Source organism: Hippopotamus amphibius, chromosome 17 (genome assembly GCF_030028045.1).
Source record: "Hippopotamus amphibius kiboko isolate mHipAmp2 chromosome 17, mHipAmp2.hap2, whole genome shotgun sequence".
In the NCBI taxonomy this organism is placed as follows: Eukaryota; Metazoa; Chordata; class Mammalia; order Artiodactyla; family Hippopotamidae; genus Hippopotamus; species Hippopotamus amphibius.
Genome location: NC_080202.1, coordinates 38,104,630 through 38,128,409, shown reverse-complemented (window position 1 = coordinate 38,128,409; position 23,780 = coordinate 38,104,630). Strand labels below are relative to the sequence as shown.

At 44.7% G+C, this 23,780-nt stretch overlaps 1 protein-coding gene across 3 annotated transcripts in view; it reads right to left on the bottom strand.

Moving 5' to 3' along the window:
• Positions 1 to 1,989: 1,989 nt before the first annotated feature.
• SOCS7 (suppressor of cytokine signaling 7) overlaps positions 1,990 to 23,780 on the bottom strand; it is a 31,588-nt gene continuing 9,797 nt past the window's right edge. Inside the window, exons 3-10 of one of the 3 annotated variants that reach the window (XM_057716098.1) lie at positions 23,024 to 23,128; positions 22,446 to 22,547; positions 21,423 to 21,553; positions 20,775 to 20,943; positions 17,743 to 17,871; positions 12,287 to 12,422; positions 11,715 to 11,868; positions 1,990 to 7,734 (exon numbers count right to left, since the gene is read on the bottom strand). In XM_057716098.1, coding sequence (XP_057572081.1) covers positions 11,745 to 11,868; positions 12,287 to 12,422; positions 17,743 to 17,871; positions 20,775 to 20,943; positions 21,423 to 21,553; positions 22,446 to 22,547; positions 23,024 to 23,128 — 896 coding nt within the window. In that variant the 3' untranslated portion in view covers positions 1,990 to 7,734; positions 11,715 to 11,744. The remainder of the gene's footprint in view (positions 7,735 to 11,714; positions 11,869 to 12,286; positions 12,423 to 17,742; positions 17,872 to 20,774; positions 20,944 to 21,422; positions 21,554 to 22,445; positions 22,548 to 23,023; positions 23,129 to 23,780) is intronic. The other 2 variants (XM_057716099.1, XM_057716100.1) reach the window with 2 other exon arrangements.

Sequence of the window (23,780 nt, the reverse complement as noted above, 5' to 3'; positions counted from 1 at the left end):
GGTAAGAAGTAAGGGTCCTCCAGGCAGACGGGACAGCATGAGGGAAGGTGGAGTAGCGGGAGAAGGAATGCCATGATCTGGGGACTTTGAGTCAGGCATTGTGACCAGAGTGCATCCTGTGTGGCAGGGGAAGGAGAAATGGCCTTGAACATCCAGTTGAGGAGTTAAGGTTTTCTTCTCTAGGTTAAGAGTCATTGATGATTTTAAACTAAGGAAGTGACTTGAGCACATCTTTATTTTGGAAGGACTTTTAGAAGGACTGGAGAGGGGAAACAGGAAGCAGGAACACCAGTTGGGAAGTTGCTGAAATTGTCCAGGTGAAAAAGGGGAGTGCTGAAACTAGGACTTGGCAATGGAGGAGGGAGGCATGATGAGTTGAGTTGTAGCTTAAATGGGGATTCATGCACGGCATAAAACTGCAGTCAAAATTCCTCTCGAGAATCTCTTGGGAAGGGGCTCTATTAGAGATCAACGATAAACCAGTTAGTACTTCTTCAGAGCTGGAGTCAACTCCTGTGCCTTTGGCTGAGCACCAGAGGACAATGGTTGGTCTTCAGAATCCACACGGCACAAACAGGCGCTAGAACCCTTATGCACAAGGTGCCTGCACTTTAAGAGACTGGAGGGGAACCAAGGCAGAAAATTCACTTTCCCTATTTCACCCTCAATCAGAGGGACACAAACGAAATGGAGGAGGGAATCTCCTGCACAATTATTGTCATGTGCTTATAACTGAATTCAAGTAGGTTAGGTATGTGCATGATAAGCCAGCACTGAGAGGTGAGATGGAATGAAAAGTGGCAGCTGAATGTAGACAGGAAACACAGGAGATGAAGGAGGTGGTTTCAGGTTTTGGGGGTGAAGAGTGTGGGAGGGGACTGTTTTATTTATTTTGGGTTCCCTGTTTCCAAAAGAATGCCTTTTCTTCTATGGGTTTTATCACCCAAGCCAGAGGGGACTAGTATCCCTTTCCTAACAAACCTAATATATCATCACTAATATGAACGATGCTAATTTGAAATGACGAAAACCTATGTTTCTACTTTCAAGAAATGCCCACTAACACTCTTGACTGTTAGTGTTGGCAAAGATTCTTTATGATCGACCAAAACTGTGTTCAAATGGGGGACATGAGAGCATTTAAATTGCTGATTCTGAGTTAAAAATTTTCCTTTGTAATGTTCTTCACACTTCACAGCTTGGAGAAGCGAACTTTAATCAGGAGTTCATGCCTTCATAGAACGGCTATCGGAATTGATAAGACACTGTTTCATCCTAACATGGACCTGTAACTTGGGAATGAGCTGAACGGGGCAAGTGGGGATTCTGAGACTCCCTCCTGGGACACTTCTAATCAGTCCTAAAAAAATGCAGCTGCTGATAACTAGGGTTTCATCTCACTCAGCATGCTTCACTCAGTAGAACTCTGAGGATGCAGAGAAACTGCAGAAAATTCTCCAAAATGTGCCAAGGTGGTACCTTGGCCCTCTAAGTGGGATTGGGTGGGAAAGCAAAGAGGGAAGATTTGAGTAGCTCCAAGTACACACAATCAAAGAAATATTTCCAGTCCTTTCCTCCCCAAAGAGGACAGCTCAAAAGGGAATGGGCTAGAAAGGCAGGAGGGACACAGGTCAAACTTACGAAAAACCTTGGTTGCTAGCCTAGGTATATACTAGGAATGACTACTACAGTAAAATATGAAATCTCCCAAAGTAGAGCAAAAAGGCCCCAGAAAGCTTTCTGGAATCCTCCTGCATTTCCTGGAGAAGGAGAAAGCAGCTCTGAGCAATGGCCATCAGCCTCAGGAATTTTTCAACATCTCTAATTCTGACAAGACCAGTCCTGGATGTGCTCCGCTTAGCTGACATCATAGGGATATCCCAATCGCCAGGGGTGGGTCATCTGACCCTAAATGGGTGGTGATGGTATGAGGACTCATATGAGATGAGAGAGGGATTGAAAAACAACCCAAATAAAACGAAATAATTTCTAAACATTTTTATTTCAAATCTCTTTTCACCCCTTCCGCAAAAAGACATGGGTCAGTACAGCAATCATAAAAAGGAGATACAAACACAAGAGTCAAATGTCTCCCGCACTGACACTTACAAAAAACCGGGAATTGTACATGGGGTTTCCAAACAGGACCTGCAGCAGCTACTAATGTCCCTTTACAAGAGTCAAACATGCCTATTAATACAATATATACAGACACCCCATTCTGGAACTAATCTACAAGGACATCCCAACACCCCCCCCCCATCTATCCCCAGAAAAATACCAAAACACACCCAAAGTGCATTTGTTTTGTTTATATCAAAACATCTTTCCCTTTCCCCACCCCACCCTCAGACCCTCCCACCCCATTTAAGATTGGCCTGCAAGTCTATTTTAACCATTTAGTAATTTTTTATAGTTTATGAAAATAAATTATACAGCAACTATTTTAATAAATTAAGCACAAAAAGGTAGAGGAAAGGGGAAAAACTAAATGGGAAGACAAAAGCCAGGTCACGCTTTGGCTCGGAGGAGGGTGGGGTGGCTGAAGAGGACAGAAGTGGTTGCAGGGGGGATGTGCTCCCCGCCTGGTGAAGAATCGGCAACCACCTTGAGCCCAGAATGACACCCCTCTTCGTTGAGTTTCTTAAAAACAACCAAAAAATGTACAGCAGTGGCTGTGCCACGGGCAGCACCAGTTTGGGCATTCCAACAACCGGCCTGCCCACAGAGCGGTGCCTGGATTATGCTTGTCCCTTGGAAAAGGTTCTGGGCCTAACAGAGAGGGGCAGGTTCCTGTTCAAGGGAGCACCAGGGATGGAGTCGTCAGACCAGCCTTCCAGCTCCACCTGAGCTGAGTAAGGGGCTTAGGACGCAGCTCGGAGCGGGGCTGTGCGGTTCGCAATCTCCTGGGTTCTGATCTGAGAGTGTCCTAAGTTCACCTTAAACTTCACCTCCAGGAGCAACTAGATCGCAGTCCAGCTGCGAGCAGACATTCCGTCTTCCGCCGTGACTGGCCGCTTTTTGCCTGCCCCTCTCAGCATTTTGGAAGAGGGGGTAGGGGGAGGGAGCAATTCCAGGTACCCTCTAAGGAGATGAAATGGGTGTGAAGGCACGTCACAGACTCAGCATGCAGGACTGGCTTCCTGGGAGGTGGACAGGAGTGGGAAGGAATGGGACAAGGGGCAGCGAGGACAGCATGGGAAACAGGAAGAAACTGGGGACACCTACCAGGAAGGTCGAGAAGCATGAAAAGGACAAAGACAATATGGAATCTGCATGTAAAGAAAGGTCTTTCCCTGGCAGATTAGAGAATCAATCATTTAAATACAATTCCTTACTCTACTTTTCTAACTGCAGCATCTGAGTCCCCAGTGCCTCTGTCTCTATGCTCCCACCCCCACCTCACGCCTCCCAAGGCTTCGCTATCTTCTCAAGGCCTCCTGTCGTTTTGTGCTGAGCATGAAGACTCCAATGTCAAAACAGGATAGATCATGGGGACTGGTGGACTTGACTTTGCCTTCTTGAGCTTTGTGGCCCAATAATTCTATAGCTATCATGGGGGGAGGGGGGTCACGCTTTTCTTTTTCTTTCTTTCTTTTTTTTTTTTCTTTTTCTTTTTTAATAAAAAAGGTTTTACTCCCCAGGAGCAAATAAATCATTTTGAACTACTGATAAACACTGCTGCAGTGAAAAGAAAGATGGTTACATGTATGCAATAGCACAAATTCAGTGTAAGAACAGCTGTGTTGACAATTAGAGATAAAATTCATTTATTCATTTCCCCCTTTCCCACAAACCAAACCAAGAGGATTCCCATAGGGAAAATGTCTAACTCAAAAGCTCCTCCCTTAGGGACAGGGGCACGTCATTCTCTTAAAAGTGGACAACAAATGGCAGGTCTTCCCCCAGTGGAGATGCTCTCAACACCCCCACTGGTGGCAAGACTTCTGCAAATGAAGACACACACACACATACACACACACACACACAGACTTTCACACCTCCTTCCAGCAGCCATAGAACTGTATATTCCAGTGCCTATGCCTCCAACTTCAGGGCTCAAAGCCAAGGGAGAGGCAGTAGGGAAGAGGGGATCTAACCTAGAGGATAAGTTCCTCCTATCCCCATTTCCTGCCAGGGCCAAGTGTTTCAAGCAGGCCGCGCTCTTCCGGGGCCCAGGGTGAGGGCTGAAAAGGCTGGCACCCAGCACATCCGGCTCTACTCTTTCACCCCGGAATCTGAGAACACTAACCACTCTCCCACTTGCCAGTTCTTCCTGGATGTGCACTGTAGAGGGGTTTGCAGCTATCTCCACATCACTCCCAACCTTAATAAGAAGCCTGTATAATCAGCCCCAGTGATGAGTAGGAAAGGAGGAAGGGGAGGAGAAACCATGGCAGCGAGCTCCCCACCACACCTTTCCCTTCAGGAGGCTGGGTGCTGCCGCCCAGGGCTGGCCTTCCATGGTGTCACACTCACTATATCTAGGCACAGGCAGGCAACCAGGTCAAGATCATTGATCACCAACTGTCCCAAACTCCTATTTGTCACCCGTTTATCTAATCCCTACACCAAAGCCCCCACCTCCTCACTCCTGTGTGACCACAGCACACGCATTTCAAGTAATAGCAAGTTGTAGCAGTAGCTGTCACTAACTCACAGTGGTTCACGCCTGTCCTGAGGAAGGTTACAGTAGATCAGTCATAAACAAGCGAGGGTTACACAGGCAGGGCCTGAGGGTATTGACATCACCCATCCACAACTTAGAAACCAATGACGGGTCCCTAGAAGTGAGAACCTTTTCCAGTTTGTGACTTGAAAATACAACAATCAAAAAAGAATCAGTTCCCTCTGTAGACTGCATTTCAATTAGCACTACACTGAACTGGCAGGGGGGCGGGGGCGCAGCCAGGAGAGGTGAAGGGGAGGTGCTGTCGACGGCGGCCAGCTGCTCCTGCTCCCACTCCGTTTACTCTGACCAGGCTGGTGCCCCTCCTCCTCACCTCCTGATGGAGCCTGTCTCCTCCTGCACAACTCTGTCTTATAGCCCACTCTACTGAAGAAGAAGCAGGCTACAGCCTGGGCTATGACTAATGCACAGACAGATCATGGACACAGTAAACACTACCCTTTCTGGGAGGAGAAAGGATGGTGGTGAGGTTGGGTCACGCCTCCTCAGCTGGTTTGGTTTTGTACCTGAGGGTATGGATTCTCCAATGGAAACCCTTGGTACCACAAGGGGTCCAGGGGTTCTGCCTCCCTCACCCAGGCTGTGCTGAGAGCAGTGAAGTCCCTGGCCATGGGCAGGAACCTGGCTGGCTTCTGGCTTTGGGCTCTACCTCACCACCATAACCCCTCAGCATTCAGACCTGCCTGATAACTAGGAAGTTTTGGTCTAGACCACAGCACAGAAAAAAGGATTCTTTGATGCCGCTGCTCTAACTTGGGGCTGTGCACTGTTCAGTACATACCATGCAGATTTCTGCTTCCGTGCTCCTGTTCTCGTGTTTCTCATCTCACTGTCCTGCCCTCACCTAAAAACCAAAGTTGCACAGCACCAGAGCCTTCCTAGATCATCTGGTCTACACCGATCTTACCCACTCTGAATTTCTTTAAAGACAGCCCTTGATTTTCTCTGCCAGCTGAGTCATTCTCCAAATGCTTCATGTGTGGCAGTCACCTAAAAGCTCCCTTAGGCCAGACAATATGTCTTCCACCTTTTGTGTTTTCCGCAGTAACTAGCCCAAAGTCAGGCAAATGCACACTAAAAAGTAATTAAAACAACAAAAAAAATCCCATGTAGCTGCAAAACAGCCACTTGAGGATCTCAATGGATTCCAGACAGCAGGCTCTACAGTTGGGTGGCACTTTCTGTAAGATGGCAAGTTAATTTGCACCTTCAAGAGGCAAGACCCACAGGTTAAGCCAATACCTGGGATCACAATCTTAACCGGTTGGTAATACTACCGTGGCAGCCAAAGAGAGAAGAGGTACCACACAATGAATCAGAGATGGGCTGTGTTTACACTACAAAGCTCATTTTGTGGGCCATTTCTTCACAGCCAGGTAACAACGCAAGTCTCCTCCCTATTCAGCTATAAGGAAGAAGAATGATCATTCCATGCAGGACGTAAGGCAGAAGGCCAATGCTTCCAGATGAGGCAGTCCTATAAATTACCAGACAGTGGGGCCTCACCCCAAATCATCAGGAAACCACATACCAGACAAGATTATTTATCTCACAAGATGAGGCAGATATGAGCATAGGGGAACCAAAAGAGGCAGTCTATTGGAACACTTACCGCAAAAGAGTAATAAAGATCAAACAGCTCAATTTTCACATCTTAATAGCAAACCTCTCCCCAGAGTAACTCTATAGAAAAGCAAATTCATAATGTTATATGATTTGACAATGGCCAAGTTCAGAAAAGCACTGGAGTTTTTCTCCTTCCTCTACTTCCATCTGGAAAACAGGCAACTCTCAAATAGGCATCTGACAGACTTCCCAATGAAAGGAGGATAAACAGGATCTAACTCAGGAAAATGTTTGGGTTGCTAGAAAGAACACTGGAAAATAAAAAAGCCCTTGTACCTCCTGTTCCAGACAAACCTAAGAACATGAGCTGCAATGCTCTCCTCCCTTCTCACTGATCTCAGACATCCCATTAAGGCTGAGACACTAGGGAGCTTTCTCTAGGAAGAGCACAATAGCTTCGTTTCTCACCTTCCTCCACATCTCTTCTCACTAGCTGACAGACATATGGAGGTAAGGAACACTGGCTCCTAACTCATGGGTATGGTTTGCCATTAAGGATCTGGAAGCACGCTCCATTAACTTTAGCAGCCCAGGATTGGAGCTCTGAACTGCTCAGATGATGAGAAAAACTATTGCCTTGACAGTTGGTGGAAGCAATAGGAATGATGTTACCATGACCAGAGTGAAATGCACAGTTATCTTGAGGGAATGGGTTGAGGGTAGAGGAAGAACAGGGCTAACTTGAGGTTACAGAATTTAGGAATTCAGTAAAACAAAACGAACACAGCTTCTATGAGAGGTGATTCTGAAATCAGGTTCCTAAACCTTAAAAGGAAAGGATGCGAGGAGTCACTACTTCCCCCAGCAGAGCTATGTGCCAGTTTTACCCAGCCTTCTATTCGAGACTCTCCCACTCCTTTCTTCCCTGCTCCTGCTGCAGCTGCCCGTGCCTACGAAGCAGATTCTCATCCCTCAGAAACTCCCCACTTGATTTGCACTTCTGACTTCTTTTCCTTTCTTCAAGGTCAACAGTGGAGACTCGAATTCTACCTTTGGCACCACCCAAATGACCGTCACTCGCAATCCCCTCTCCTCTCCTCCCCTCCTTTGGACCTGCTCACCCTTGGCACCACTTTCAATCCAATGGGCACAAACCCCAGCTGCCTTTACAGTGAGTTTTCCATACTGAGAAATGCAAATACCCAAAACAAAACTTCTGAAAAAGGAACAGTGTTGAGACTTCTTCCAGTTTTCCAAGGAGTTCATCAAGTTCCAGTAGCACAGGGCTGGATGTGACAAGGTGGAGCCCCATTCAGAGAGTCTGGTCATGTGCTTCATCCAAGCCCCAGGGCAGTGAGGGGAACCAAAGTCTTGGCACAGAGGATCCCAACCCTTGCTATTCCCTCTTGTTTTCCTCACTCCCCTTTTCACGGTAGCTTCATTTGGTTCTTCGAAACTGGAGCTTGGCAACCAAATGCCTAGGTAAGAAAGGGGAATAATTAGAATGGCTCAATAGAGTGGAACCAAAATGGAGTGAAAGAATAGCCTCTGGAGATGGAGAAATACAGTGCAAAGGGAAAACGGAGCCTGGAGAGCCCAGTGCCTCCACAAACACCGCAGCCAGCTGGGGATGTAGCTTTTATCACAAGGACCTGAGCAGCCTACAACCTGGTCTCCAAAAAAAGGTCCTAAAATGACTAATAAAGATGTCCTACACACTGCCTCCCTTCTCTTTCCCCTTCACTTTCCACTCACTTTTTTCCCCCACTTCTTCCCTAAGGCCCACCTGCTCTAGGGACTGAAAAAGGAACTGAGTCCTTGGAGTAACCCCTGGTGAACCAGGCTAGAAATAGCTGTAGGCCCTGCGGTTTCTGGCTATTGAAGAGGGCTGACAGATAGTCACAAAGGCCAGTGAGCTTCTATCTTCTGATTTAAGAAGGGCATTGTTCCAGCTGTTACTCAAGTGGCCCGCTCAGAACTCCGAAATTAAAACCACCCTGACCAATAAGAAATCATAATGGCCAAATTTCACACTTGAAAGGCCTTTCCCGGGGACTTCCCTGGTGATCCAGCGGTTGAGAATCCATCTTGCAATTCAGGGGACACTGGTTCAATCCCTGGTCTGGGAACTGAGATCCCAGGTGCCACTGGGCAACTAAGCCCGAGCACCAGAACTAGAGAGCCCGAATGCCACAACTACAGAGCCCACACACTCTGGAGCCCACACACCACAACCACAGAGCCCATGTGCTCTGGAGCACGCGTGCCACAACTAGAGAGAAGCCTGCACACTGCAACAAAGAGCCTGCTCGCCGCAATGAAAGATCCTGCATGCCACAACTAAGACCCGACACAGCCAATAAATAAATAAAGAATAAAGTAAAAAAAAAAAAAAAAAAAGAAAGAAAGAAAGAAAAAAAAGAGGTCTTTCCCTTGGTAAGTGTTACTTCCCTTTTTCAAGGGGTCCTAGGAGCAAGTACAGCATGATGCTTATTCTTTGCTACAAGCAACAATCCCAGCATCACAGCAAAAAGAGACTCCGGGAGTTCAGCACAATCCTTTGCCAATACCTGACTGCCCCCCACACTCATGGCAAATGGCTAGCCCCAGCCTATACCTGATCATATCAGGGCCCTTGTACTTAGAGAATCCCTTGCCTCGAATGCCTGCTCCGAGATCCTCTCACAATTAACTCCTTGATAGTCAAATCTCAGCTGAAATGTCACCTCCTCACAGGAGCCCACCCCAATCATTCAAACTTGAGTAGTATGCTGCCACTAATCACTAAACTTCACCCAGTTTTATTTTCCTCATAACATGTACAGTCAACTGAAATTAGCCTATTCACTTACTTACATGTTGCTATCTGTCTCCCCCTACCAGAACTGCAGCTCTGTCAGAACAGAGCCTTTGACTAGCTTGCTCAGCACTCTCTTCCCAGTTCACACTGGCTACTTAATATATAGATGTCTGCTGAATGAATAAACAAATGGGGAACTCACTAACTCCTATGGAAAACCATTCCGTATTTGGATCTGTTAAAAAGCTTCTTCTAAAGTTGGACTGAAATCTGTTTACAACTTATATTGTGGTCCTTTTCCTGCCCCTGGAACCACAGAGAATAAGTTTAATCACTCTTCCTTAGGAAAATCCATCAAGTACTTCTTTTGGCCACCAAGCCCCTCTTACCCTAAAACTTCTCTGGTCCATGATAATCACTGATTCCCCACATGAAGTGTGGAGCCCCCCACATCCTGAACCTTTCTCTGTGTTTGTGTTCGTGTGGGCTCTTCCTAAGGCATAGCACCCATAGAAGTGGTGCTCTAACTGAAGGGTCCCAATTACTCCTCAACGGTGCGGTTAAGTAGGTGGGCTCCCCTAGTTCCCCACCCTAATCGCTGCAAAGCCACCAAGGAAAGAAACGTACACATTAGAGCACTTAGACGTTTTAGAAGACACTTCCGAGGGTGTACAACTCGCCAATACAGGCACACCTCATTTAACTCGTTTCGATTCACTGCACTTCACACATACTGTGTTTTTACAAATTGATGGTTTGTGGCAACCCCACATCGTCAGATGATGTTAGCATTTTTTAGCAATAAAATATTTTTAAATTAAGGTATGTAGATTTTTTAGACATAATGCTAGTGCACACAATACACTACAGTATAGTATAGATAAAACTTTTATATGCTCTGGGAAACCAAAAAAATCATGTGACTTGCTTTATTGCGATATTCGATTTTTTGCAGTGGTCTGGAACTGAACTGCAGTATCTCCAAGGTACACCTGTAACTGAAGATGTGACAAAGAAACTGTACATCCAGCCCAGGATCCTTTCAGTTGAAACTCTGCAGCCTCCCAGAGTTACCGTTTCTTGATCTTCTTCATTTCTTCTCCCCTTACTAATCCTGGCTCACATGCTCTCCCCCCAATAGTGCAGGATCAAGGACTACCACAGCCAAGAGGAGACACAGCTTCACCTGAGCCACGGCCCAAAGAAACCCACAGGACAAAAACACCAGTTGTCACTCTCTCCCACTATGAAGAAAGCTGAGGGTGGAGAGAATTAAAGCCCCCTTTTCACTCTAAGACTGTCACTCCTGTGAGTTTTTCCCCTTAGTTTGTTTTGTATGGGGGATGGGATTGGGAACAGAGAAGGTAAGGAGCAGAAGAATTCAGTGCTTAAGAAGGACACTCCAGGGACTTCCCTGGTGGCACAGTGGTGAAGAATCTACTTGCCAACGCAGGGGACATGGGTTCAATCCCTGGGCCAGGAAAATCCCACATGCCACAGAGCAACTAAGCCTGTGCACCAGAACTACTGAGCCTGCGAGCCACAACTATTGAGCCCATGTGCCACAACTACAGAAGCCCATGTGCCTAGAGCCTGTGATCCACAACAAAAGAAGCCACCACAATGAGAAGCCCACACACTGCAACAAGTAGCCCCCACTTGCCACAACTAGAGAAAGCCCTCACACAGCAACAAAGACCCAACACAGCCAATAAACAAATTAACTAAAAAAAAAAAAAAGACACTCTACACTAAGGGGGTGGGGGTAGTCTCTGCACCCCAGCAGTAGGTCACTAGAATATGAGATCTTGCATACAACTCACACTACCAAAATCACCACTCTCTGGCAATTTTGTTCCCTACTCACATCTACCTTTTGATGTTCACATTAATGCAATGTAAGACTTTTTTTTTTTTTTTGGCGGAACCCCAAGGCATGGTGTATCTTAGTTCCCCGACCAGGGATCGAACCCATGTCCTCGGCACTGAAAGCACGGAGTCCGAACCCCCAGGGAATTCCCAAGAAGACTAATTAGAATTCATCTGTGCAAGCCAGTATTCCAAGATATTTTATGGAAAAATAAATAAAACTCAGTGTAGCAATGGGAGAATAGCCTCTCAGATAAATGAATGCCTTAGTTAATTCATTTGTTCTTTTCAACAATTTAGTTTTCAGTGGCCCAGATGGAATTCTAAACAGAAGAGGGAGCTGTTTCTTCCTCATCCCCATATTCCAAGCCATGGGACACAGTGGAACTCTCACTGAAGTGCATGCCTATCACAATTAAGGGCATTTTGCGTTTCCTCTGATGAAGTTTTCTTCCCCTTTGGTTTCCTACTTTATATGTCATTTGTGCAACATCAGGGAAATCAGCCAAAGTAGGAGAGAAGGCTGCACTTGTGTGTTTTCTTTACATATATTCAGTGATTAGCTCGCACGTTGCTTGACAAATACTCTTTAAGCCTCGTGTGTCTATCTGCTCTTCTCCCAGTTGGGGTATGTGCCCCCCTGGGACTCCATGATCAGATGTGGCGGCTCTCTGGACAGACGCCTGGATCAGGGTATACACATGGAGTGAGAGGAAGGGGCACAAGGCCCAGTACATGATAACCGCCCAGGAAGACACTCGGCTGGACAGTGAGGCAGAGCACACATACCCTTGGTGGTGACCAGCTGGGGGCCCCTCGCTACGTGGAGGGTTCCAACACCTCTTGCTTCTGTTTGGAAATGAGCTGCGCTTCCTTTAAAGACAGGTATACCTCTTCCTGAGGATCATAGTAGTAGAACTTTCGGATGTAAGAGATCAGAGGCCTAAGAATAAAACAAGAGGGATACACACAAAATGTTATTCATAGCTTATAAAAGAAAGACCACCTTTATTCAACCCTCCCTTATTTTCAATCCCTGTATGGTTGAGACAACACCAAAGACTCTCTGCTGCTCTGACAAAATTCCCACTTTCTCACTTATTATAGCTCTGTCTCCCTCCCTCTTACCACCTCCACTCTACCCTTCACAGAGTCTGCAGAAGGGAAGCCAACACACACACACACCTTCCTCCTTCCTGGCTGTAATGTGACATTTCTACGTTAGGTGCTAAGACATAGGAGAAGTGAAAAGATGATGTCTGCGAGTTGCCAGGCTCTGCCTGTACATGGAGCTTGCAGGCCTCACTAACACTGTAACTAATCCTCCATTTCTGCCCCAACTCTAAAAGACTCCATGGTACTTAGGCAGTGGGAGATCCGGGATGTGATCTATCCGGACGAGCTGTCGGATTCGGAATCGGCAAAGGTGCTGGAGGGATTTGACATTGCTGAATCGGGACACTGGATAGAGCAGCTGGACTGGAGTTGGTGGCAGTCCTTCAAGAACAAAAACCAAGAGAAATATCCAGATGAAACTATGCAGCTAACTATATAGTTTTCCTTATGAAGAGAATCTAGGGAAGGGAAAGGAGGGACGGGAACTTTTTCCGAGTTCACCTATGTGTTCTGTGCAAAAGCTCCCTTCCACAAAGGACTGCTGACTTCCATACCACCCCTATCATATTTCATACTCAAGGGAATCTATGCTCCCCTGCTGAGGGCCTCCCCAGTTTCACTTTTAACAGCTGAGAGTCTTGTTCTTCAGAACAGCTCAGTAAAAAATTCTTGAAGCCAAGTGGCCAACCCCAGGCCCGTGGCTCTCAGTGAAAGGCAAGAATCAAAGGCATCCCTGTTGGAAATGGAAGATACTTGTTTAGCACCTAGAGTATCCTGAAGGTGAGGACTCAGAAAGGCTGTTCAAAAGGGTCCTCACCAAATTCCAGCTGAGAGGCTGGTAAGCAGAAGGCAGTAACTAGGATCAAATCCTACAAGCCTGTCGCTCCTGCTAGTTACTTCAAGCCGGGACAGTCAGGTTTTGCTACCTCTTTCTCCCCAGCAACCCTCCACCCCCACCAACCACCCTTCTTGCTTCTAAAATTTTAGGCTACAGCAGCTTGGGCGAGCTGGAATTGGTTCCTACTCTGTGCACAAGTGCCTGCTGACTAATGCCAGCCAGGCCCGATGGGAGCCCCACACTCTTATGTTTCATCGAAACATCCACAGGCTCTGTGCTGGGAAATTCCAACCCCTCAAGGGTCAACGCCACAGAATGGAGACACCCAGAATGGCAGGAACACTGAAAGAGTTCAAGGGAACAAAGAATATTCTGGTTTCAATAAACAAAGGGGCTATGGAAGATAAACAAGCAAATTGCTCTCTGAAAGAATCTGAGTTGTAAAACCTTTGAAAGAATTCTTTTCTCAGCCATTGTCGTATCAAAAGAAATTCTGTAGACACAACTTGTTGGGAAATAAAATACCTACTATTTTTGGAGTTTAATTTCAAACAGTTTTTAAATTTTGTTTGAAGGCATAAGAAGAAAAAATTAAAGCTTGCAGATTGCCTCCCAAAGCTTTTTCATGGTCGTTAACAACTGACTTTCTAAAAAAAATTGAAATACATGTTATGCTAAACAAGTAAGCTTATCTTAAAATCTTTTAACTCATTTAGTCTTCAAAGCTGTACCCCGAGACAGATACCACTATTATTTCCATTTCACGATGAAGAAACAGGCCTACTGAGCTTAGAATTTGCTCACAGCACAGAATCGACAAAGCTGGCCTTCCTTGAACACCAGCTCTGTCTGAGGAAGAGTTTAGCCCAGGGAACCTCAAAGGAGGGTTCTCCAGGGGTCTCCCCAGAGCACCTACCCCTGTGACTGTCTGACAGAGGGGCTGTCCAGACAGTCACAGCTCCTTGATTCAGGACCAGCTTCTCTTAGTCCTTGACTTCTCACCCCTATCCCTTCAAATCTAAGGCTTACATTCTGAAGCACTGTAGCCCTCTCCTCCACCCACACACACCATTGGTTGGTCCTCTCCTCAGACACCATTAAAAAAAAAAAACACGTGGATTTCTCTCTTCAATATATTTAAACTCAAGTGGTTTTAAAATGGTTTTGAGTTCAAATACCTCTTTGAATTTTACCCTTTCTCTCATGTTTTAAAAATAGTCTTTACTAAATTAAACTATGACAAACAGAAAGTTTTTTGGGGGGGTGGTTGTAATGTTGCTAAGCCCAACATGACGTTTCAGAGATAAAAGTAATTTATGTACCTAATTATTTATTCCCAAAGACAGTCCTATAGGACTTGCGCTTAAAGAGGTCATGATAATAAGTAGCATACAATTATTTGATTGTTTGCCTACTTGAATTTTAATGACCATATATACTTGCCTATTTAACTGTGTTACTTTTAGCCTTAGGTTCACAAATAGCAATTCAAAACCTGTTAATTCTCTGATATTCCCTGGTGTCAACCTGACCATTTATTGTTTGCTCCCAAACACAACAAATGATTGATGCTCTCTCATCCAGAGCGTGTTAACAGAAGGGGTCAGAAACGGAAATAAATCCAACATAAGACACCAGTGCAGCTGAAAGGGAAAGACAAGGTGGAGCAGTGACCATCAAGAACATTCCTCTGGCCCTCATGCCAGAGTCCTGGGCACAAATCCAGTTTCCAGCCACTTTGCTATTTTCTCTTCCCCCAAAAAGGACCAGGTTAGGAGTGACAAATCTCTTTCAGACCTGAGCACGCAAACACCCAGGTCTTTCTCCCACAACAAACTGTTCCCTGAAGACCAGAATTATCCAGCCCCAAATGTCTGTCAATAGGGCTGAATTGAGAAACCCCAGGATATAAGGAAGACATATCACTGAACAATTATGGCCTTAATGATGGTTACAAAAGAGGAAGCAACCGTGAACAATTATGGCCTTAATGATGGTTACAAAAGAGGAAGCAACCGATTTCCTTAGAGCTGTCCAATTCAAAGTGTGATTAAAAAAAAAAGGCACTTCACAGATGATGGAGATTCTCCCAATTAAGATGGACACATTCACTGTGAGTTCTGGCTCTCACAGCAACAGAAGTTTTGTGCTAATCCAATCACATTCTTTTTTTGAGACTGCTGCTTGGTGTTAGGGGTTTAGTTTACAACTGTGAAGTGGATCAGACTGAGATGTAATCAGCAACCTGAGATTTATCGTGACCACGCTCCAACACTGCCATGAGAAGAGAGAAGGGGCAAACCAAGCTCAGGTACCATCATTTTTACCCATGATTCCTCCCCTACATGCTAATTATTCTACTTATTAAATTCCTTCTGCTCCTTACTTGCCACCATCCAGAACTTTCTCATTAATCCTAGCTTTATAATTCCTATAATCCCTGGCATCCTTTTACACCAGTCTGGATGTGCTGCTAGTGCATCCAGCTCTAGATTTGAGCCAGAAAAACCTGACTTTGCAACCTGACTCTACAACTCACTGTAAGTCACTTTCTTAATTTTAAAAAAGGAAAAAAAAAAAAGAGACTGTAACATCCCTTCAAGGGATTTCGTAAGGGTTAAATGAAATAATACTGGCCCCTTGTAGGCATTCAGTCAGCATCATCCCAAAGTCTAAACAAAAGGGCTCCTTTTAGAATCCACTGAGTTATAATCCCTGGTGAAGGTTGACAGAGCTCAACCTAAATTCTAATGACTGCCACTTCCTCATGGGAATCCTCTCTCCTAATAAAGTCAGCCTCACAGAATGCCTAGACCTCTGTGATAAGCAAAGGAAGGCAGCAAACAATGGTAAAGGAGAACACTGGCCTTGCCTTCTTTGTCCCAATCCTTCAAAAAGAGGTCACTTACAGTCTGGGGGCAAATACTAATTCGCTTTGCCTTCTCAACCTGATTACAATTTTAAATGCAAGTAGATATCCTACCTGTAGCACTCCTCACAAGTCCTAGAAAGACACTGTCCACTAATAAACACAATTCTGACTTCTTTACGTCCTCTCCACAAATCCCAGCAAACTCAATCTACAATTTGCTTACTGCTGTTTTTTTCCCCTAACAGAGAGTGGGAAATAAATCACAAGATTTGAAGTTGTTGGGCTTGGGTTTGAATCCTGACTTCCACACTGATCAGCTGAGTGACCTTTAGAGTAAGTGGCTTCACTTTTGAGCCTCACTCTTAGTTTCCTCACTGGCAAAATGAAAATAATCTTTTTTTAAATAGACCAACCTACTAGCTAACTTTGGGGCTGATGCAAGAAATTAGAGATATTTAAATAAAGAATCTGACAAAGTATCTGGCACATGATAGACACTCAATAAATAGAAGCAATCATTGCAAGCTCTAACGCTTAATAACATTAAAAATCTTACTTAAAATTTCTGCAGACAGGGCACATCTGTGGAATAAAATGAGCTATACCTGAGAAGTCCAAGATGCCATGAAGTCTCTCAATATTCTATAAGTAGATGCATGCTCCAGACTCCAGAATCCTCTGAGAGGATTTCCCCGGTTCACCCACAAACAGAGCTGATTACCCACCCTGTCCTTGTCAATCACTTCCATGTCTTGTATTGAATTTAACATGTGCTCTTGCCTTTATCTTCCTACCTGTCCCCTTTTTGAAGCTAACAGCTCTCTGAGGGTAGAGAAGTGGCTTTTTTTTTGATACTGAGATTAAAAAATAAGTGTTTGTTAAATAAATACCCCCCAAAAGCCACAAACTCTAAAAACTCCTAAGCAGTGTCAATTCCTGTAAGAAAGGATTCTAACTTTTTCCTTTTAACCAACTCAACTGCATGAGACCCAACTGTGTTGACACCATTGAGGCAAATACTAAATGAAGTGAGAATTAATACAGTTCACACCCTATCATGCCTTATTTAAATCACCAAGATTATAAAACACATTCCTGTAACCTGGCTCAACCCTGTTATTTATGTTCTGCTGGAGGCTTTCCTGTAACTTCTTTTTAGAGCAATTTCTTGGCACCCAGTATGTTTAAGACTCTTAATTTGATTAAATGGGAAAGCATGAAATTCTCATTTTAAGTTCTGTTTGTATTTTACAAATTCCTCAGTTAATGTGTTTGCCATTTTACTTTTTTCCAACACTATAAAAGCAAATTCCTCCAAACGACCCCTTCTTCCCGCCCATCAATAGAGATTATATAGATACCTCCCTACTTAGTGGGCAGGAAGACGACATAACCACCCCAGCAAGGATGGGAACTGCCCAGTGCTTCCAAACGGAGAGTAGTCTCTGTATTCAATATTGGTAGGGATACAGGACACAACAAAAAGTATCTACTCTTTGAGAGAAAGTGGTACAAATGGACAAAAAAAATCCAGAGCAGACTGGTATTAAATTCAGCCTCCTTGACACTCACCATTTCTAGTGAATACTTTTTTACTTTCCCTGTTCCCCATGGAAATGACCTGAGAGCTCTCTGTTTCACATCTAAGTGTGAGATGTCTGGATCAGGGACAAGGAGATACCTCTGAAAGTTAAATATTCACATGTCATCTGGACATCAGTGGCAGGATCAGTTTGCTCATTCATGTGATCAAAGAAGCAAAGATTCCTTCTCATTATGTTGAGGGATTAATGTATAAGGGCAGGAGATTAGCCACTGGGCTCTAGGAAGAGTGGTTGCTACAAGAGCCAGGAAAAGAAGCTTCAAGTAAGTATTTTTGGTTTTGGTGTTTTTTTTTTTGGGGGGGGGGGAGGGGTGCAGGTGTGGGGGTAGAGATTCCACACTGGATCACACCCAAGTTAGTTAAATAATTAATGTAACTATGGCCTTACCTGGAACCCTGGATCTCAAGAAATAGAGAAACTTTCCATTCTTGGAGTGCATGATGGCTCTCTTAATGAACTCCACCACTGATTGACAGCGATCCTCAAACTTGGGATGACACCACAGGCTGAAGGTTCCTGCCATGGAAAGTTAAGGAGAGGTAAAAATGCAAAACTTAACTTTGAAAATATTTGAGGGGCTGGCTTGAACATTTTAATGATTCTCACTTCTGCAAAGGTAGTTTGTGGTCGAGCTAAGTCAGACAAAGGTCCATGTTCCTGTTTGTCCCACAACTAACGGAAAGAAAGATGTTGCCTTTAATAAGACATAAATTAGGTCTTACAAGGTTTTTGTTAAACAATAATAAATTCACGTCAGAAAAAAAGATACAGATTTTGTTGAGTATGAACACTAATCTTTAAACCACAGACTATAGACTGCTATAGCAAAAGTGAGTTTAAATGACATCCCTTCAAGAAGATCTAAGTCTTCAAGTATGCATGGAATAGTCCAAGAAAGATAGGAACAGCAGTTTTGTGGGTCTCACTCATTCATGTGTGTGTTAGGCACAAAAATCAAATTCTAAGCCTTTTCTTCTGTAACTTCTAAAATCCCATGCCGGGCTTCCTAGGTGGCGCAGTGGTTAAGTAATCCGCCTGCCAATGCAGAGGTCACGGGTTCGATCCCAGCTCCAGGAAGATCCCACATGCCGCGGAGCAACTAAGCCCGTGTGCCAAATAAATAAATAATATAAAATCCCATGCCCCAACATGTTACAAAGATCCCACCCCAAACTTTAGAAACCCAAAGGCAAAAGGGAATCTAAACTCCCATGACTTAAAAAAAAACAACAAAAGAACTTCCCTGGTGGTGCAGCGGTTAAGAATCCGCCTGTCAATGCAGGGCACATGGGTTCAATCCCTGGTCGGGGAAGATCCCACATGCTGTGGAGCAACTAAGCCCGTGCCCCAAAACTACTGAGCCTGCACTCTAGAGCCTGCGAGCCACAACTATTGAGCCCACCTGCCACAACTACTGAAGCCCGCACACCTAGGGCCTGTGCTCTGCAACAAGAGAAGACACTGCGATGAGAAGCCCACGCACTGCAACGAAGAGTAACCTCTGCTCGCCATAACTAGAGAAAGCCCACACTCAGCAACGAAAAATCCAAAGGAGTCACAAAAGGGATACTAATCACTCAAAAGAACTGTAGATTTGAGTCTCCCTAGCTACTCTTACAGGATCACTTAAAAAGATGAAGACAAATGGCCCATTGCAAACTGGCAACTAAAAGGCCCACAGGCTTCTATTAAAATTTCCATTTACTCAAGGAAGAAAAGTCCCTTTGAACAAAAAGTAATTGGAGAACCATTTGAAAATGCTCTCCCATTCCTGGCATCTCACCTATCAGGAACCTGGAGGTCAAGCATTGATTCATCATTTCCATGGCCTAGTCATTTATCACTTTCATAGGTTTATTTATAAAAGCACTTCACTCTGAAATGCTTTGTTTTGCATTTTGTTTTTTTTTGTTTGATTTTTGCTTTTAGGAGCAGCAGGAAAACAGGCACCAGTCTACCCCACAGTTCTCTAACTAATTCTCAGGTCTTTTGACTGAAGTTCCTTTCTCTTCACGCATCTTGAAAGCAGAGGTGGGGGCAGAGGAAACCATGGACAAAGCTATGCTGACCTAAACAGCTACTTCCTGCCTAACAAGAGAAGCAAACCAAATAAATCCAGCAGAACATAGCTGAGAGCAGCAAAGACACAGTGGTGACTGAGAAGAGCACGAAAGAGCCCCTTACTTGAAATGCAATGTTTAATACAGCTCATTTAATGTTGATCACATGTGGGAAGAGTATGAGGGACAGGGGGGCAAGTCCCTGAAACTCCCCAGAGTTCTCCACACTTTTTTTTGTTTTAATAAACTTATTTTACTTTTGGCTGCGTTGGGTCTTCTTTGCTGTGCATGGCTTTCTCTAGTTGTGGTGAGCAGGAGCTACTCTTTGTCACAGTGGGCAGGCCTCTCATTGCAGTGGCTTCTCTTCTATAGCACGGGCTCTAGGTGCACACGCTTCACTAGTTGTGGCTCATGGGATCAAGGGTGCAGCCTCAGTAATTGTGGCGCACGGGTTTAGCTGCTCCTCAGCGTGTGGGAGCTTCCCCAACCAGGGCTCGAACCCATGCCCCTGCATTGGCAGGCAGATTCTTAACCACTGCACCACCAGGGAAGCCCCACACTTTTTAACTTTGTAACATACTGCAGGTATTTTGACAAAGGATGTATTAGCCAACCCTACCACCAATGACCATCACAAGTCTGTGGCCCAAGTCAAATACAGAATGATGCAAAGTCCATTCAGACAGCAGTTTTGAACAAGTCAGCTTCTCGACATGACTGGAATATTAAGCACTGCCTCACCACAGAAGGGGAAGTACTGCCAGGAAGGAAGATAGTCTAAAGTATGTTGATCCCACAGACTCTCATAGGGTTCTGATGACTATTTCCTATGAGACTACAAAGCTGACCAAAAGAAGACATAATTATCACCATGCTGCCTGACAAGAAGAGCTGATGTGACTGCCAGGCAAAGAAATTCAGAACAGAATAGACATAGGATCAACAAATTCTCCTCTTTGTATATATGATTTAATAATAAATATCTCTAGATGGTAAGTTTAATATGAACCAAAGCTTGGAAGAATTCGTCTAATGGTCCTAAGTTACTTCTTCCTTCTACCAAGAAACTTTTACTGGCTTTGTTCTGTTCTTCAATAGTCTTCTTCAAACTCTCCAATTTAGTACACAAGATGCTGAGAATACTCTTAAATGGAACCCTTAGGCTCCTCCCAACCCCCACCAACATTTCTTCTAGTGATCAAAACCAGTGCCCATATCAATATTCAACTGAGTCTATGAGATTGTCTTCCTTATTCACTGTTCCATTTCCATGAATCCTTCCAATGAAAAAGTCACATAGCAAAGGTAGAGAAAGGCAAAGGGGGAAGAAGACTTCCTTCAAACGCCACCACCTCTCACCTCTGTAGTGTTCCATTCTGGTGTGGTGGGTGATACCCTGTGATCGGAAACTGAGGCTCAGGATATAACGAGGATCAGAGCTGTCTCGTACCAGGAAAGAACCATCGGGTTTGCCTTTCAGCTTCATCTCTGCATCTTCCCAATTCATTGGCCCCCAGTACCAACCACACTATCAAAGAAGTGGTCAAGTAGTTAACAGAACAGAAAAATGTCAAAGCTTTCAGCACAATTTCTTTTACCAGAAGAACCCCACTTCCAAAACACTGCAGTGGGTAAAAGCCGCTAAGAGTGTCTCAACTATTAGCAATGAACATCAGGTTCGTCATTCTTTTAGGCATCCAAAGTAACAGAAAGATAATTTTACAATTCCATTACCAAGGCCCTACAAAGAAAAGAGTGACCTGGGTCAATTTAGACTATGTAAACATTTCTCCATAACCGTTCTTCATCATGTTCAGATTTTTTTTTTTCAGATTCAATTTTATGACATCTCGTATAGAACTAATAATAGCAGCATGTTGTTTTATCACTTTGTAAATGCAGAGGCAAGGAAACTACTCTTCCTCTAAAAATTATAAAAGGGGAGCCCGGGACAGAATTAGGAGAATGTGGGAGGAGGCAAGCCATCAGTCCTCAGGCACCACCCACCTTCTCCAACTCTCGAAGGCTAGCTGCAAAGCTGCTCGAGTCAGGACGGTAGAGGGGACACTGGAGGTGTTGTGGGGGCTGGCTGTGCAGGGATTCAGCTGCTCGGATGGGAGCAATCCGGGGAAACGCATCTGCAGGGCAAGAGAGTGGCAGTCACTTGTTGATCCTTATTGTTCCCAACCTTAAGTAGACCCTCCCCCCAAAACAGAGATGCTAACTGAAGAGAGGCAAGGCATTAGAAGCTAAGCTGGAAAGGGTAGAAGCTAAAGCAGTCGGGAAGAGCTGGATGGGCTGGGACAAAAAGCTGTGTGGGCTCATATAAGCTGTGAAGGATGGGTGGGGGCGTTAAACCCCAGGAAAGGGGTAGGGAGCAGCTCACTAACCTGACTAAGGTGACTACTTCAGGACCTTCACCAGCCTAGAGCGATTCCAACTTCTCCCACCTCGAGGTGAAGTGCCGGTAAAGCAGCCTTGGAAATAGTGACTCACTTACTTGCCCAGGAAGAGAAACGATTTTGCCAGGCAAGTAGATTTTGCCAGGCAAGTAGAAAAGAATGCTGATTTCATTCATTTTATTCCTTGGGTACTAGAGGCTGGCAAAGCAGGTATGGGCTACTAAATGCTTGGTACTTATTTACAAGGCTGCAGTAAATGCTAAAAGCTTAGAAAAACCACAGAACTTTGAAAAACAGCAACATATGAAACCTCCTCACTCCACTGAAATTAAGGCAGTTTCCTAAGTGACATCAACTCAAAGATTGCAAAACAGTTTCAGCAACAAAGAGACAAAAAATTCAATAGTCTTTTATCTCTACCAAAAATCAGATTCACCTCCATAAAGAAAACCAGTTAGAAAAACCAGTTCTCAGTCTCATTTCCAACATGTTCTGGTCCAGTCAAGGGGATAAGATTTAAGCTTTCTCATAAATTCTGTTATTTCCATAAATAGATTTCTCCCATCCTTCAAAAGTGTATCACTTTGTACTCCTACTCTTGCAAGTCTTGCCTCTAAGCTAAGCTAACCTGGGGCATGGGGTGGAGGAGGCGGAGGTAGGGGGAAAGACTGCAGGGAAGACCCCATCGGAGCCACAAGGACAGATGTAGGCAGCGTCCCACTGATATCATCTAGAAGAGAGAACAAAAGCAAGAGGTTCAGAAATATTGGCACAGAATGAGCAAAGAGAAGGCAGAAGAGAGGGAGAAGGATTATCAGGCTACCCTCTAGGGAAAGATGGCCTGACCTTCACCCTGTCTTTTTGCACAGAGGGCAACAATCATCCTTTTCTGGTTTCCTTTGCTTGAAAGCAAGAAAGTAAGGATATCCCTAAAGCTGCCCACTAGCAGTAGATTCAGAGCAAGATAAATATCCTTTATAAATAAACAAAGATCTAATCAATATATGGACAGTAGATGTTATAGCATGCAGGTAAGAGACCCATTTAACCACTTCGGGAGATGACAGGGATGCTGAGAAACGGACAAGAAATAATTGGGTCATCATTAGAAACCCAGGAGCTTCTCTGGCTCTTGGCACAGAACAACAGGTCCACAGAGCTCACCCTCCCACTAGGGCAAGAAGGCAGGTGAGGGGGAAACTATACCTAGGAGGCTGAGGCTTCTTCTTGGAGGAGGAGGGGGAGTTGGAGGGTGCGGAGAGGTCAGGCCCCGCTGAGAGATGTCCACGTCCACAAGTGACACTGTTTCACCTGAGGGATTCATGGAGCGAGCATGTTACAGTAGCACCTTGCCCAAAGCTGAGGCCAGGAAGCAAAGGGAAGCAGAGGGCAAGCAAGGGAGGCTAGAGATCCATGGCCCTCAGAAAGCGCAAAATCTAATGCTCCCATGGCTGGAATCCCCTTGCCCCGCCCCACTCCAAACACCTGAGAAATTAATTTTAAATTCCACCATTCCTTTACCCTATTAAGGATCAAGGATCTTTAAGACAAAAACATGGGATTGACAGTTGAAAAGCCAACTAATCCTGGCTCTGCCACTGAGGATATAATCTTGAACAAGAGGTCTTCTTTATTCAAATAGAACGCACACCATTTATTTTTACAGACTTGTGTACCAATTTTTGCCTCAGGGAGCAAGGCAAGCAGCTTGTTACAAGCCCAAATGGACATGGAGAGCAAGTGCCATCAAAATGTAAGAACCGTTACGCTGAATGCAGATAAAGGTCCCAATGTTAGCCCCAACTTCTTCCTAGATGGCTTTCCACATCTAGATTTTCCAGAATATTCACTCATAAGAGAACCAACCATTTCAGGTATCAATTAATTCCTAACAGCTGAGGCTGCAAAGGCTGAAAAGGGCAACCCTAATAATTAACTGCTTCCACAGTCAGCCAAAAGTCAG